The sequence below is a fragment of the Myotis brandtii genome, unplaced genomic scaffold (assembly GCF_000412655.1).
Source record: "Myotis brandtii unplaced genomic scaffold, ASM41265v1 scaffold122, whole genome shotgun sequence".
Classification (NCBI taxonomy): Eukaryota; Metazoa; Chordata; class Mammalia; order Chiroptera; family Vespertilionidae; genus Myotis; species Myotis brandtii.
Window position 1 is genome coordinate 1,912,779 of NW_005354255.1, and position 15,131 is coordinate 1,927,909.

Below are 15,131 nucleotides of genomic sequence, written 5' to 3' on the forward strand. Positions count from 1 at the left end.
GCAGTCTGCAAGAGCGGGCACAGGGCATTGGGCGGATGCAGTGCCTCTCACACTGCCCCTTGGGGGACCCGCCTCGGAAAAACACACTAACACTGGACTCGGTGCTTGGTCCTACAAACACGCCTCTTCTAGGCTTCTCCCAAGTAATATTTGAAATGCATTGAAGTCTGCTTCCCACAGCCTCAGCTTCGGGGCCGTGCGTCCTCCCCAGATGGGGACCAGGACAGTGTCCTCCCACCAGACGCCTTCCCAGGCTTCTCAGTCCCTTAGGAGCTGGGTTCGGGCCTTGGGCGGATGCAGTGCCTCTCACACTGCCCTTTGAGGGGTGGGGGACCCGCCTCGAAAAAACACACTAACACTGGACTCCGTGCTTGGTCCTGCAAACACGCCTCTTCTAGGCTTCTCCCAAGTAACATTTGAAATGCATTCAAGTCTGCTTCCCACAACCTCAGCATTGGGGCCGTGCGTCCTCCCCAGATAGGGACCAGGACAGTGTCCTCTCCCACCAGAAGCCTTCCCAGGCTTCTCAGTCCCTTAGGAGCTGGGTTCTCTGCTGGCTCAGATCTTCCCACACCCCTTAGCTCTGCCAGGAGGCCCCCGTTTGCCCACCAGCTCCTGTGCTAGTTTGTCTTCCCAGACACCCTTGTGCTGTGACGCCCGTCACCCCCAGCACAAGGTGCACCCTCAGAACACAGCTGTAGAAAGCACCAGGGTGGTGTCAGGAGGGTGCTGCAGGGACCCTAGCACCCGTCAGGGGCTCGCCTACCCACCTGATTCCCACAGGGCCACTCCGGAGCCTGCCCCTTCCCAGCCACTCCCACCACCCAGCTGCCTCCGCTCCCTCCAGATTGAGGAAAGGCTCCTGCTCTGGCCTCAGCTGGAAGAAGAGATGGGGAGACAAGAGGCCACCTGCCCCGTCCCTGCTAGCCCCACCGCTGCTACCCTCCTGACACCATCTGGACCTTGCCCAGGACCAAAGCTGTGCTCCCTTTCCTGGAAACGCTGCCCCCACAGTGGACGCCTGCCCGTAGCTAGGGGAAACGTGAAAATCAGGCTAAAGGCCAGAGCCAGATGAAGCTAGCGGGGGAGTGAAACTGTTTCTCCCAAGAACAGTTACAGCTGCACCGGCTCACACACCCGCATTCTCTGAGTGCCCCTGCTGGAATCCCTGTGCCCCCAACCAGGCGGCAGAAAAGGCTGTGAAGGGAAGGCCCCCCTTGGGTCTGGAGGGTCTAAATCCCGAAACTTCGCCTCGATTCCCGGTCCAGGTGCAGGGCTCAGATAAGGGGGTTCCAGACTCAACGTGTCACCTCTGCCTTAACTGATTCCCAAGGAGACAGGACCCAGACCCTCCCCGCCCTCCGAACCCACATCCAGGCCCTTGGCACATGGTCTGCTTTGGTCTGAGCCCATGAAAGCTCTGCTTCATCTCAAGGTCACTGACACAGCACTCGCCCCCAGAGCCTGGCTTTCTCACAACCGGACTTGCTTTGTTTGGCCACCCGTCCCGGGCGCCTCTGGTGTGTGGCTGCCTTGTGGCGGAGCCCGTGAATCTGGCTTGGTGGGTTCAGGCCTGTGTGGGGTGACAGGCTGATGGAACCAGGCCACTGTATGACCATGTGCAGGGAGAACAGGTAAGAACCCTCACGACATGTCATGAGGATATGATGGAGTAGTGGGATTATGGGTAGTTGTCCCCAACCGTCTCTGTCATGGGGTTAATTTATGCACACACACCCCCTGCCCATACCCATCTGAAGGACAATGGACCTACGGCAGCCCAGGGAGGGGACTGGTGACGGAGGAGGGAGGCAGAGAAACCTCCCTGGGCCAGTCTCTGCGGGGGTCACCGTGAAGGGGCCTTGGACAGTGGGAAGTTCTGGGAAAGTTCTCGGTGAGGAGGAAGGTGGTGCAGCCTGCATGGACCAGCCGCCTGTGTGCTGAGCATCTGCCCCTTTGGGAGCTCCCCAGAGCAGCCTGCTCCCCGCCTCCCACCTGAATGGAAGCAGCCCAGACGTGGCCCCCAGAATCTGGATGCGAGAGCATGGAGTTCACGTCTGCCTGGGAGTGGGCGGGCTCGCTGACATGGATGCACCTGGCAAGTCCCACGCCACGCAGAAGTCAGCGTTTTCTCTGTGGCCCCCACACACCACAGACGGCATCTGCTGGCTTGGTCTTAGCTGGAGCTGTAGGAGATTGCCCGTACGTGATGGGGCTTTAGTTTTGACCGACAAATACAGCAGTTTTATATGCTAGTAGTTCTGGTTAATAGTTAGTAAAAGTGAACTCAGCATTTTAGACACGAATGGAATGATCTCAGGGCTACGTTCTCTCTCGGCGTCTCTGCTGGCCAGTGAGGTGCCCTCTCAGCCATAACGGGAGCTGGGAGACCAGCTGGCCCAGGCCCTGCTCGGTCCTGGTCCTGCTCGGTCCTCCTTTCACGCCTCACTATGTACGTCTCATGAGTTTGTTTCTCCACCTTCTGGGTCCTGCTGTACCTGAGCTTAGCAGGTCTGGCCCAGAGGGGGGCTTTATGAGCGTGGGATGAGTGGACGGAGAATTCCCCTCATGGAGACCCTGGTCAGGGACTCCCCGTGTACCCCCTGAAGTTTCCTTTAAAAAATGGGAGCTGACAGGGGTTGCAGGTTAAGACATTTGCCACTAGGTGGTGCCGGTCTGCCCATTCAGTGCCCGCCCATGCCCATGTCCCTGGCTGTCAGGGCGATGATGGGCAGACTTGTGTCCCCACAAAAGCCATAGTTAAAGCTCTGACCTCCAGGATGTGGCTGTGGGGAGATGGGGCCTGTAAAGAAGTGGTTAAGGTACAGGGAGGCCATTGGGGTGGGTCCTAATCCAGTATGACTGGAGTCCTAAGAAGAGATGAGGACACAGACACAGAGGGACAACCCTGTGAGGACACGGGGAGAAGGTGGCCGTCTGCAGGCCAAGGGGAGCGGCTTCAGGAGAAACCAGCCCTGCCGACACCTGCTGGCATCCGGCCTCCAGGACTGGGAGGCGGTAAATGTCTGCTGTGCACGCCCCCAGCCTGTGGGATGCTGACAGCCGCCCTGACAGACCGACGCCGGACCCCTGCCACCAACACGCGCCACCCCTTTCCTCCCAGTACCTGGTGGCTGGGTGTCCCTGGTGGTCCGCGAGGCGTTTGGAAGTGGTGTCTGCCCCCTGGCAGTGGTGCTCGCAGCACTGGCGGTGCTGTTGGCAGGTTGGCCGGCTGCCCTGCTGGTGGCCCGGAGGGCGGGTGTGCTGGCTGTGGCCCCCAGGACTGTGAGGGCAGCCACTGTCCTGGGGACCTGCGTGGTGGTGGCAGGCGTCCTTGTGGTGGAGGGGGCAGGGGTGGGCAGGGGGGAGGAGGACATGATATCCAGGATCCAGCCCTTCAGACTGGTGATGCGAGCATACACGCCGGGTTTCTTAGCCTGAGCACAGCCAATCCCCCAGCTGACGATCCCCGCCAGATAGAACACACCAGGGGTCTCCTCACAGGCCAGGGGGCCCCCAGAGTCACCCTAAAAAGAAGGAGAGAGGGCTGGCTGTGACCATCGGGCACCTCTCTGCAGAGTGCACTGCCAGGACCTCCCGCATTCCCACAGTGGGAGAGGCCCATCAGGGGAGCAAGAGGACAGGGCTTGGGGACACGGGGCCACAGGGTCTGATACAGCCCCGCCCTCATCCCCTGCCCCAGCTTCCAGGAGTGAATCCTGTTGGACAGTGTGGTCATATGGGTACTAATCTGGGATTAGCTTTATTTCAGTTAATATACACTGTACCTGCCCTAGCTGGTTTGGCTCAGTGGATAGAGCGTCGGCCTGCAGACCGAAGGGTCCTGGGTTCAATTCCACTCAAGGGCACATGCCCGGGTTGCGGGCTCGATCCCCAGTTGGGGGGCGTGCAGGAGGCAGCTGATCAATGATTCTCTTTCATCATTGATGTTTCTATCTCTCTCTCCCTCTCCCTTCCTCTCTGAAATCAACAAAAATATATTTAAATATATATATATAATGTATCTCTTTTTAAATATGTACATATAAAATATGACTTTAAATATGCATACAGAAATATTGAAGTATGTATACATTTTGTATATATCTACCACATTCTTAAAAACTTTTTAAATAGATTTTTTAAAATATAGTTTTATTTTGATTTTAGAGAGAGAGGAAGGGAGAGAGAGAGAGAAACATCGATCAACTACCTTCTGCATGACCCCTACCGGGGATCGAGCCCGAACCTGGGCATGTGCCCTGACTGGGAATCGAACTGGCGACCTCGCGGTGCATGGGACAGCACTCAACTGACTGAGCCACATCGGCCAGGGCCTACCACACGCTTTTAAACGGCTACCTCCTCTTCTGCTGGGACATACTAGGATTTCTCTAAACTATACATTTAAAGACATTTAGTTCAACTCCAGATTTCCCCTGCACTGAAAAATCCCAGATCTGAACAAAGGAGCGTTGCCAGGGGCAGGGTGCGAGCTCTTCGATTGAATCCCGCTCAGGTCCCTCTGAATGCTACCTGGCAGGAGTCCACCTTGCCCTCCAGGAAGCCGGCACAGAGCATCCTGTCCGTGAGCGAGAAGTTGTAGAGGGCACTGCACGCCTTCTGGTCTATGATGCCCACGGACGCTCGCTGCAGAGTGTCTGGCTTAGTTGCTGCCAGGAAAAGGAGACCCCCCCCCATAATGACACACAGTGATCACCGTTCAGTATCTGGTTCAGCCCTGAAAGGCACCCTCCTCATCCTGCAGATGAAGACACTGAGGCTCACAGTGTTGCTGGGAAACAGAGTCACGTGGCAAGAAGGAGCCCTAGGATCTCGCCATCCCAAGCGGATTCCCTAGCCCCCTGGGTGACCTGCGGGGCGGCCACTGAGTTTTCAAAGGAAGCGTTAACTCTTGGGGCTCTGCAGGGCACAGCACGAGGGTCTGGAACTTTTTCAGAAAGGGCCACAGGGTAAGTATTTTCGGCTTTTCGGGCCAGTGTCTGTCGGGGCTACTCAGCTCTGCTTTTGTAGCAGGAAAGCCACCACAGATCATCTGTCAACAAATGGGCTTGGCTGCGTGCCAGTTGAATTTCATGTATAAAAAAGAGCCGCCTCGGGCCTGTGGCTGGGAGTGCAGAGACCAGGGTGTGCAGACACTGGGAGCAGGGCCCGCCAGGCAGGCACTCACCATTTCCCTCCTGCGTGTTCCCCCATCCTGAGATCACGCACTTGCGGCCCACGGGGAACTTCTGGATGGCCAGGGGCAGGCAGACGGGCTGGATGTATTTGTTGAAGACCAGGGGCCCTGACAGCTCCAGGATGGCCACGTCGAAGTCCAGGATGCTGGGGTTGTACTGGGGGTGCAGCACCGTCCTTTTGAGCCCCATCTTCACCGGGCTCCCGCCGATGCCCGTGAGAGACACAGTACCCAGGTGGGCCTGCACCAGCTCCGCCTTCGTGCTGCCAACAAGGGGCCACTCAGACACACCTGCTGCCCCAGGAAGCCAGGCAGAGCTGCAGGGCCCAGACTCCGGGGAGGGGCCCCAGGGGGGTGGAGGGGCCACACGGCTGCTCCCCCAAAGCAGTCCCAAACTGGGGGGCTGGGGGCAAGACAGGGAGCCCCTTTGGGCCTCATTTCCTGGTCTGTAACAAGAGGGAGTTGGCCCAGCAGCACGAGAGGCCCCGACAGCTTTATGACTCAAAGGTCAGTGCCGCCTGGCTGTCCCCTCCCCATCTGTCCCCTAGTGCTCCCCGAAGATCAGCTTGACAGATCTTATTCTCCCTTGAGATGGCTCCTCCAGGGCCCCCAATTCTCCTTCATGCTCCCCTCTCATTTGCAACCAGACATCCAGACAGCAGGGTTGTGAGCCGGGGGAGGTGGGGGCTGGGGGAGGGGGCTCTGCCGTGGCCACCCTAGTGCATAGACGGCCGCACGTTTGGTCGTAAGTGGTTTCTGAATGCATGGGGAAGGGGACCCCGTGAGGACGGGGGAGCTGAGCAGGCCTCCTGGGCCGGGGCCGGTCTTACTGGTTGAAGCAGTGGGCTGCCGACAGCAGCCAGCGGTCTCCCACCACAGTTGCTCCGCAGAAGTGCCTGGAACCTTCCTTCAGGCTGACCTGCCAGGGCACCTCCCCCGCGGTGGCTCCGGACCCGCCCACAATCCGGGTGGGCTTCTCCATGGCCGGTCTGGCACCGCACTCTGTGAGGGGAGAGAAGAGGGCCCGGTGCCTTAGCTCAGAGTGGACGCACCTGGGCCTAGAAGGCCCCCCACACACACACACACCAGGTGCAGCCCCCGGGCTCTGATTGGGCCGGGGCAAACCACTCCCATTATACAGATGGGTCGTTGAGGCTTAAAGGTGCCCTAATGTCCTAAGAACTAGCAGCAAACGTGTGGCACAGCTGGGGGGAGTCGGTTAAAAATGAGAAGATAGCCCTGGCTGCTTGCTCAGTGGGCAGAGCATCTGCCCTTGGACCGAAGGGTCGCAGGTTTGATTCTGGTCAAGGGCACGTACCTGGGTTGCAGGCTCCATCCCTGGCCCCCATTTGGGGCGCGTGCCGGGGGCAACCAAGCAATGTGAGTTACAGATGTTTCTCTCTGTCTCTCCCCCTCCTTTCCACTCTAAAAAAATCCTCGAGTGAGGATTAACAAAAATAACTAAGTAAATAAATAAATAAATGGAAAAAATGTCCTCGAGTCGTGAGGATTAACAAAAATAAATAAGTAAGTCAGTAAATAAATAAATAAATGGAAAAAATGTCCTCGAGTAGATTAAAAAAAAAAGAGAAGATAAAATTATGAAGTGCCCTGGCCCCATCGGACTAAGACCTGAAGCCAGACACTGACCTGAAGCCCCCAAGGTCGGGTGATGAGCTTGCTACAAGGGGGGAGCCCGCACAGCAGAACCCCGGTGGGGGTCTCACCAAACAAAGGGGGGTCAGGTTACTGTGGGATCCTGGGAGGGGGCAGAGAGGGGGCAGAGTATAGGGGACACTTTTGTGAAACAGAGTTTTGATGGGCTCGGAGCATCGTGGTTTTGTGGGACCTAAAGGAGGATCACTATCAGATCTGGGTCCTTGGACACCACAGAGTGAAGACAGATGTGAATGGGTTTCAAGACCCAAGTCCAACAAGGTGAAGCGACTGAACTCCTGGACCGGACACTCCAAAATGTTTACAGTGGTTGGTTTTATGTTATGTTTTGTGTGTGTCACCACAATTAAAAATAAAAGTAAAAAACCCAGATACGCTGGATTTTACATGGAAAAAGAAGCATGCAAGCATGTCCAGGAAAATTTTGAAGAAAAAAAAAAAATAGAAGTGAGGGCTCTTGGATATGAAAATGTACACATACGTGCTCTATGTAGTGGTGTTTCTGGAGGGCACCCACATGTGAAAACTCAGTCTCTCTCCCACCCTGGCCCCACAGTCGTGGCCATGCCTCTTGTTGACCCTTCGGGGTATTCTGTGTTTGCCCTGTTGGATTGCTTGACTTTCCTTGGCCATGAATCTGAAGGGTGCCCATGTGTGTGTCTTAGCCTGTGCTCATGACAGACGTCACTGATCCATCACCCATCTCTTCCCCACGGAGTCTTCAGGAAGCCAGTCCCAATAGATCCGACCCTGCAGGGAGCACACGCCGGCCCCTGCCTGTCTCCCCAGGAAATACCTTGTGGCTTAGAGGCCGTCACTGAGTCAAGAGGTGCAGAGCTGGGGGCCGCTGGGGGTTTGGTGGGGGTGTTGACCACCGGGCTCTTGGGGCTGCTGGACCAGACAGCGCTGGGGGTGGCGGGGGCAGGAGCCTCCGTGGGAGCCAGAGGCTTGCTCGCCATGGCGATCGCCCCCAGGATCCAGTCTCGCAGCCGGGTCACTCGGGCATAGACCCCTGGACGCCCGGCTTCCGCACAGCCGATGCCCCAGCTCACGATGCCGGCCAGGAAGAACCTGCCAGAGGGCTCCTCACAGACCAGGGGGCCTCCTGAGTCGCCCTAGGAGACAAAGGCACACCCTCAGGAGGAGTCAGGGCTCCCAGGCTCCAGGTCCCAGAGCTGCAGGGTCCGAGAACCGTCCCTGGGTGGGGCCCTCTCCCCACACAAGCTCACGAGAAAATGGGGGCCGATAATTCACATCTCAGAACCTCCGCTTCCTCTTTCGTAAAAATAAAATAGGGCGGTAGGACCGTGGGACCTTGAAGATCTCTTTCAGTTCTACCACTAGCAGTTCAAAACCCAGCCCCGTTGGCAACATCCTCTGCCCCCTGTATCTCACTGCATCTCGCTGATGTCGCCCTTGCTCAGGGGGGCAGTGTGGCTGCCCGGCTGGAGCCGCAGACAGCTCACTGGCCGTGGGGCCTTCTCCTGACGTGCCGGCTCGCTCCTCACTTACCCTGTCTTGTGAGCCTCGCCTTCTCCTCACACCCAGCTCACCTGGACTCTCACATTCTCAAACACAAGCATTTTCTTATTATTTCTTTTTCCCCATTTTATTTTTATTTATTTTTTTAAATATTTTTTATTGATTTTTAGAGAGAGAGGAAGTTGAGAGGGGGAGAAAGAGAGAATTGTCGATCGGCTGGCCTCCTGCATGCCCCCTACCAGGGATCAAATCTGCAACCCGGGAATGTGCCCTGACCGGGAATCGAACTGGCAACCTTTTGGTGCGTGGGATGACGCCCCACCCACTGAGCCACACCGGCCAGGGCCCCGTTTTATTTTGATGTATTGATTTTTAGAGAGAGAGGAAAAGAGAGAGAGATATTTGTTGTTCTACTTATTTATGCATTCACTGGTTGATTCTTGTATGTGCCCTGACTGGGATCGAACCCACAACTTCAGCGTATCGGGAGGATGCTCTAACCAACTGAACTACCGAGGCCAGGGCTCATTTTATTTTATTTTATTTTTAATTTATATTTGTATTGATTTCAGAGAGGAAGGGAGAGGAGGGAGAGAGAGATAGAAACATCAATGATGAGAGAGAATCATTGATCGACTGCCTCCTGCAAGCTCCCCAATGGGGATTGAGCCCGCAACCCAGGCACGTGCCCTTGACCAGAATCGAACCCAGGACCCTTCAATCCTCAGGCTGACGCTCTATCCACTGAGCCAAATCACCTAGGGCCAGGGCCCATTTTATTTTTTTAATTTATTGAGGTGATACTGGTTAACAAAATTATACAGGTTTCAGGTGCAGAATTCTACAACACACCAACTGTACACTGTATTGTGTGTTCACCACCCCAAGTCACGTCTCCGACCATCACCAGTGCTCTCTTATTATTTCCCAACATTTCCTCCAGGTTCTGGGTTCTTTGCTATGGCAACCTGAGCACATGTAGCAGTCTCTCCTCACCCACCAGGCTTTAGAAATGAGAACAAACATATAAACTGCAGCCCTGGCCAGTGTTGCTCAGTGGATAGAGCGTCGGCCCACGCACTGCAGGTTCAATTCCCAGTCAAGGATACGCACCTGGGTTGCAGGTTTGATTCCTCAGCCCTGGTCCGGGGTCACGCAGAAGGCAACCAATCCATGTTTCTCTCTCTTTTCCCCTTCCTCCCTTCCACTTTCTCTAGAAATCGATGGAAAAAATATCCTCGTGTGAGGATGAACAAAACAACAACACACACAGAAATAAAAACCTACAAAGAAGGAAATCCAGAGCTGTGCTGAAAAGCGAGGATAGAAACCTGGGGGCCTTCTTTAGCCGCCTCCTTGGGTGGGGCGTTGTCTGGGGCCCCTGCGGGCCCCGGGGCTCACCTGGCAAGAATCCACCTTGCCATCCAGGTAGCCGGCGCACACCATCCGGTCGGTGAGTGAGTTGCCGTACAGGCTGGCACACAGGGCCTGGTCCAGCAGCTCCACGGTGGCTTTCTGCAGCATCTCCGGCTTGATCACTGCCCGGGGGAGGAGAGGCCAGTGGGGTGAGTATTCCGGGGCCCTGGCAGTCACCCTGAGCCAGAATGCTGAAGGACTTCGCTTCTCCGTGCCTCAGTTTCCCCAGCTGCAAGCAGAGATGCTGCAGCCCCAGCCTCAGAGACTAGCAAAGAGTAAAGGCTCTACAAATGCCTACTGGTAACACTCCCCACTCAGACAGCTAAGAGGTGTCCAGGTTGACACCCCAAGACTGGGCTCCACGTCTCCGCTCCCCTTACCTGCGTCTGCTGTTACTCTAGACCAGGGGTAGGGAACACATCCGGCCCGCGGGCCATCTAAGGCCCGAGAAATCATTTGGTCTGGCCCTGCCAAGGCATTAGGGGTGAGTTCATTAAATGTTTGACCAAATATAGCAGGCTAATTTTTAAGTTGATAATTCTGTCTGGCGTTATAAATGTCCAAATGGCCCTTGGCAGAAAAAAGGTTCCCCACCCCTGCTCTACTCCTACCCTGCTGGAATCATTTCTTAGCCTGGCAGCCAGTGCCATCTTGGCTAAACATTAAATCAGATTATATCCTTTTTCCCCTCAACCCCCCTTCCCCAGGGTGTGTTCCCCCTGGCTCAGCCTAAATGCCCAAGACTGGACCACCTACCCCAGGGCCCTTGCACATCCTGTCCCAGCTGCCTAGCATGATTGTCCCGAGGAATCCGCTTGCCTTCTGCCTTCCTCTCCTTTCTCAAGGAGGCCCCTCCTGACCTCCCTATTTAACCTTGTGCCCCCATCCTGGTTATTTTCTCCACTGCTTTCATCACCATCTATCACTCATCTTGTCTAGTATTTACTGCCCCTACAATTGCCAGGTACAGTACAGTAGCCAGCGGCCACATGTGGCTATTTAAATGTAGCTGTAAATGCGTGCAAATGAAATGAAATGTAAAGCCCAGTTTCTCAGTTGCACCGGCCACATTTCATGGGGCTGCCGGCTCCCACAGTGGACGGTGCTCCCATAGAGCACCCGTCACCAGGACGGTGATGCTGGATGGCGCTGGGCCGGACGGGACGGGGGCGCCACGTGGGCAGGGACTGCTGTCTGTTTTTCTTGCTGCATAATCTCTGGAACCGTGAGCTGGAGGGGCTCAAATGTTCATTGATTGGGTTTAGTCATCAGCCGCTTCCCCTCCTGATTAGGTTCTTGTGGCAAATATCTTTATCACAAAATCCTAATCTTCCAGGATTTTTCTTTTTTCTCAGGCTGGCACAGACCAGGGAAACCCCCACACACAGGCCAGTGGGCCTTGCCGGGGAGCTCGGGTGCGTCAGAGTCTCAGACCCCGGCCTCAGGAAGCCCTGGGGAGGACACCCCCCTCCCAGGCTCCAGAGCCATGGACAGGCACTGTCTACACCAGGGGTGGGCAAACTTTTTGACTCGAGGGCCACAATGGGTTCTTAAACTGGACCGGAGGGCCGGAACAAAAGCATGGATGGAGTGTTTGTGTGAACTAATATAAATTCAAAGTAAACATCATTACATAAAAGGGTACGGTCTTTTTTTTTTTAGTTTTATTCATTTCAAACGGGCCGGATCCGGCCCGCGGGCCGTAGTTTGCCCATGGCTGGTCTACACAAACTTGCGTACCTGCTGACCTGGTCCGAGGCTGTGGCTACTAGATTGCACACTGCAGCTCTGGAATGTTCTGGAGCAATGTTGTCTGAGAGAACTTCCTCAGTGACGGGACTCTTCCTGTCCCCTCACTCTTTGCCTGTCTGGGTTGGCCTCCCCTGCCCCGTCTTAGCTGAGGGTCGCTTCGTGGGCCGTTTCCTAAAGCTGCCCGCCCACCCCACTCGCTGTTCTTGCTGCGTCCTGTGGGTCTCCTCCCCAGCACTCATCGCCTTCCAATCACAACCGATTCTCGGCACTTGAGGCCGTGCTGGTCTCCAGAGTCACTACGAACACGGGATTCCTGAATATGGAGCCGTGCTCCTGCGGAAACGCAGGCTTAGGTCCCGGAGACTCTGGTCACAGCATTTCCCTCAAGCAATCGGTGCATCACCTTGTGCCATGTGTGTTTCCGGTCAAAGGGGCCTTATTTAATATGCATGTGTCCAAAATAACGAAGCCGCTATAAAACGGAGTCAGAGCTGCCAGCCCAGAAGAACTGCCTCGCACATCTTCTGCCTCAAACCCTGAATGTTAAAAACAAGGCCAAGCAACCGTCTGAAATACCTTCGTTCCCACTAATCTCTCACTGTGATTTAGAGCAAGACTCAGCGATCTCTCTCTCAGGCCAGATACTTGTTGGTGGGTGTGTGTGTGTGTGTGTGTGTGTGTGTACACGTGCTTAACTGGAATTTCCACTAATTGTTTTTATAAATAAAGCTTTCTTGATTCATTAAAAAAAAAAAAAACAACAGGGCCAAATAACCCTTGGGCTGGGCTTAGGCAACCTTGTGTCCCAAAGAACTGTTTGCAAAGATGATAAGAAAGCAGATACTATGACGACTGGACGGAGAGCTACCGGACTGAAAAGTAAACATTTTTTAGAATAAACAGCCCTATGTCATGTGCGGGCACCAGCAGCAGTGCCTTCCTTCTATAGATGTAACTGTTCCTCTGGCCTTTCTCATAGGTGCCCATCGCCTTGTCTCCTCATCGGAACTCTGTGTTCATTCATTGACCTTGAACTCAAGGCCAGCGGTGCCGTAACTCGTGCCTGAACCAAGTTGACCTGACACCGTTTTTCTCCCTGAGGCACATGGCAGCCTTCTTGTGCGACACTAGCCAGCACTTCAGCCCCATGCTTGGGGGGGGGGTGGGGCGGGGGGGAGCAAAATCAGCCACAAAAAGCACAAAAATGCAACAACAACAACAACAACAAAAACCCACAAAAAACATGGCAGTAAATATAGCATGAAAAGGACCCTTGCTTCCAGTCTGAGCTGAAACCAGGAGGCAGGGCATCACCTTAAATGAGAACATGCTTGTCCTCAACTCAAGCACGTCCTCTCTGTGCTAAAATCCCCATTTGTATCTACTTGGGGTTCAAAATAAATGTTAGCAAGTGGCGAATCTGCAGATCGGGAATCGTGGGTAAGGGGGAGAACTGTGCGGGTACATCTGCCCCTGGCAGGTGGGGTGCGGGGGGAGGAAGGGGAGCTTACGGAAGTCCTCCCTGAGGTAGCCCCAGCCGGAGATGAGACACTTCCTCCTGGGCGGGAAGACGTGCGAGGCCGCCGGCAGGCACACGGGCTGGACGTGCCGGCTGAAGGGCAGGGGGCTGCCCAGCCGCAGCACCGCCACGTCGAAGTCGGCGGTGTCGGGGTTGTAGGAGGGGTGCGTGATGATCTGGGCCACGCGGGCCCGCACCGTGCTGGCCTCGGAGCCGCTGAGCTGGGTGGTGCCAGCGTAGGCCACCCACTCGGTGGGATCCTGGAACCTGCGGGGCAAACAAATGACATTGAGCGGCCCCTCTGCACGGGGCCGGGGAGGGGGCTCAGGAGAAGGAGGTCATCTCTGGGGGCCAATGTTAAGGGGAGCCCCAAAACTCAGTCATCAAGACATATTTTCAGCCCTAGCTGGTTTGGCTCAGTGGATAGAGCGTTGGCCTGTAGACTGAAGGGTCCTAGGTTCTATTCCAGCCAACGGCACATGCCTGGGTTGCGGCTTGATCCCCAGTAGGGGGTGTGCAGGAGGCAGCCAATCAATGATTTTCTCTTATCATTGATGTTTCTGTCTCTCTCTCCCTCTCCCTTCTTCTCTGAAATCAATAAAGAAATATACTTTAAAAAATATTTCTTTAAAAAACAAAAAAGGACATATTTTCAAGCAACATTGTCAGAAATCATAATGAATGCCAAAAAAAAAAAAATCCTAATGTGGGAATTAGCAACATTTTAAACAAAGACAGAATCCCACAGGGCTGAGTGAAGGTGCGACATGTGAAGGGACACAAAATACTGTGCATCTGTCCGGCGGGTTCTCAGGACACCCAGGAGAAGTGGCGCCCCCAAGGCGGAAGGGAAGGTGGGCCACAGGGGTGGGGGGGGTGGGCCCCGAGCCTCAGGGACAGGGGCTCACTCGTTGAAGCAGTGGGCAGCGGACACCAGCCACCGGGCCCCGATGACCGTGGCCCCGCAGAAGTGCTCGTTGTTCTCTCGGAGGCTGACTTGCCAAGGGAACTCCCCCGGGGACGCTTCCACGCCGCCCACAATCCTGCCGGCGGTCCTCCAGCCCGGCTGCAAACCGCAGTCTGCAAGACAGGTCACCAACCAGGACCCCAGGGAGGCAGGACTCGGCCATGCTCCGGGGACACCTTTCTCATCCCCACGGCCCCCACATTGAAGGACAGGCTCAGGGTCCCACACTCGGCTTTTCTGTGCAAACGGGGCCAGGGGACACGGCCCAAGACCAGGCCAGGCGGGCGGACTGACCACAGTGGGCCTCGTCGGATCCATCGGAGCAGTCCGCGCTGTCATCACACTCGGGGTTCACTTTGGTCACACACTGGCTGTTCCCGCAGGAGAAGGCATTCCCCGGACAGTGTCCTGCGGGCAGAGAAGAACCGAGTTCCTGACCTCACCCCGTCCGTCCCCGCTGCGGCGAGATTCCACTTCCGGCCCAGAACGTCCGGCGTGGACGACATCTCCCGTCCCCTTCTCGCATCTGAGGGCCTATGAAATGATCTTCTCGAGATGAGCATGGACGCAGCCCGGGAACGTCGGTCAGCACCGAGGCCAGCGCTGGGCCACAGAAGTGTCTGTGCATGTGTGTGTGTGTGTGCGTGCGCTTGTGTGTGCGCGTGTGTGTGTGTGTGCGTGCGTGCGCGCGCGGGTGCGTGTGTGTCTGTGTGTGTGTCCGTGTGTGTGTGCGTGTGAGTCCACATTTCTAGGACCCATGTTTAAAAAAAGTGAGAAATGGGTGAGATTAAAGAATTTTAATTGTGGTTCAACAGGCAACATAAAACTTGCCACTTTAGCCGTTTTAAGTGTGTGGTTCATACCGGGGCCAGGTCACTCTCAGTGGGGCCTGTCGTGGGCACTGTGAGGGTGTGACAACCACAGACGTCTCCAGACATCCCCCAGTGTCGCTGGGGGCAGAGTCACCCCTAATTAGGAGCACTGAGATGGAACTAAATAAAGGGTGTCCCAAAATTCATGCAAGAAGTAATTTTGATAGAAAACACAAGTTTATAATTAAAAATTGTAAATTTTTTATTGATTCATAAAGTATACAGTATAGGGTTATGTATGGAATA

General features: G+C 55.3%; 1 protein-coding gene across 1 annotated transcript in view; it reads right to left on the minus strand.

Moving 5' to 3' along the window:
• TMPRSS9 (transmembrane protease, serine 9) overlaps nucleotides 1-15,131 on the minus strand; it is a 24,905-nt gene that overhangs the window by 2,209 nt on the left and 7,565 nt on the right. The window contains exons 6-15 of the mRNA XM_014533696.1: nucleotides 14,308-14,421; nucleotides 13,955-14,126; nucleotides 13,039-13,313; nucleotides 9,761-9,897; nucleotides 7,674-7,992; nucleotides 6,031-6,202; nucleotides 5,192-5,463; nucleotides 4,537-4,673; nucleotides 3,078-3,527; nucleotides 2,696-2,870 (exon numbers count right to left, since the gene is read on the minus strand). Coding sequence (XP_014389182.1) covers nucleotides 2,696-2,870; nucleotides 3,078-3,527; nucleotides 4,537-4,673; nucleotides 5,192-5,463; nucleotides 6,031-6,202; nucleotides 7,674-7,992; nucleotides 9,761-9,897; nucleotides 13,039-13,313; nucleotides 13,955-14,126; nucleotides 14,308-14,421 — 2,223 coding nt within the window. The remainder of the gene's footprint in view (nucleotides 1-2,695; nucleotides 2,871-3,077; nucleotides 3,528-4,536; nucleotides 4,674-5,191; nucleotides 5,464-6,030; nucleotides 6,203-7,673; nucleotides 7,993-9,760; nucleotides 9,898-13,038; nucleotides 13,314-13,954; nucleotides 14,127-14,307; nucleotides 14,422-15,131) is intronic.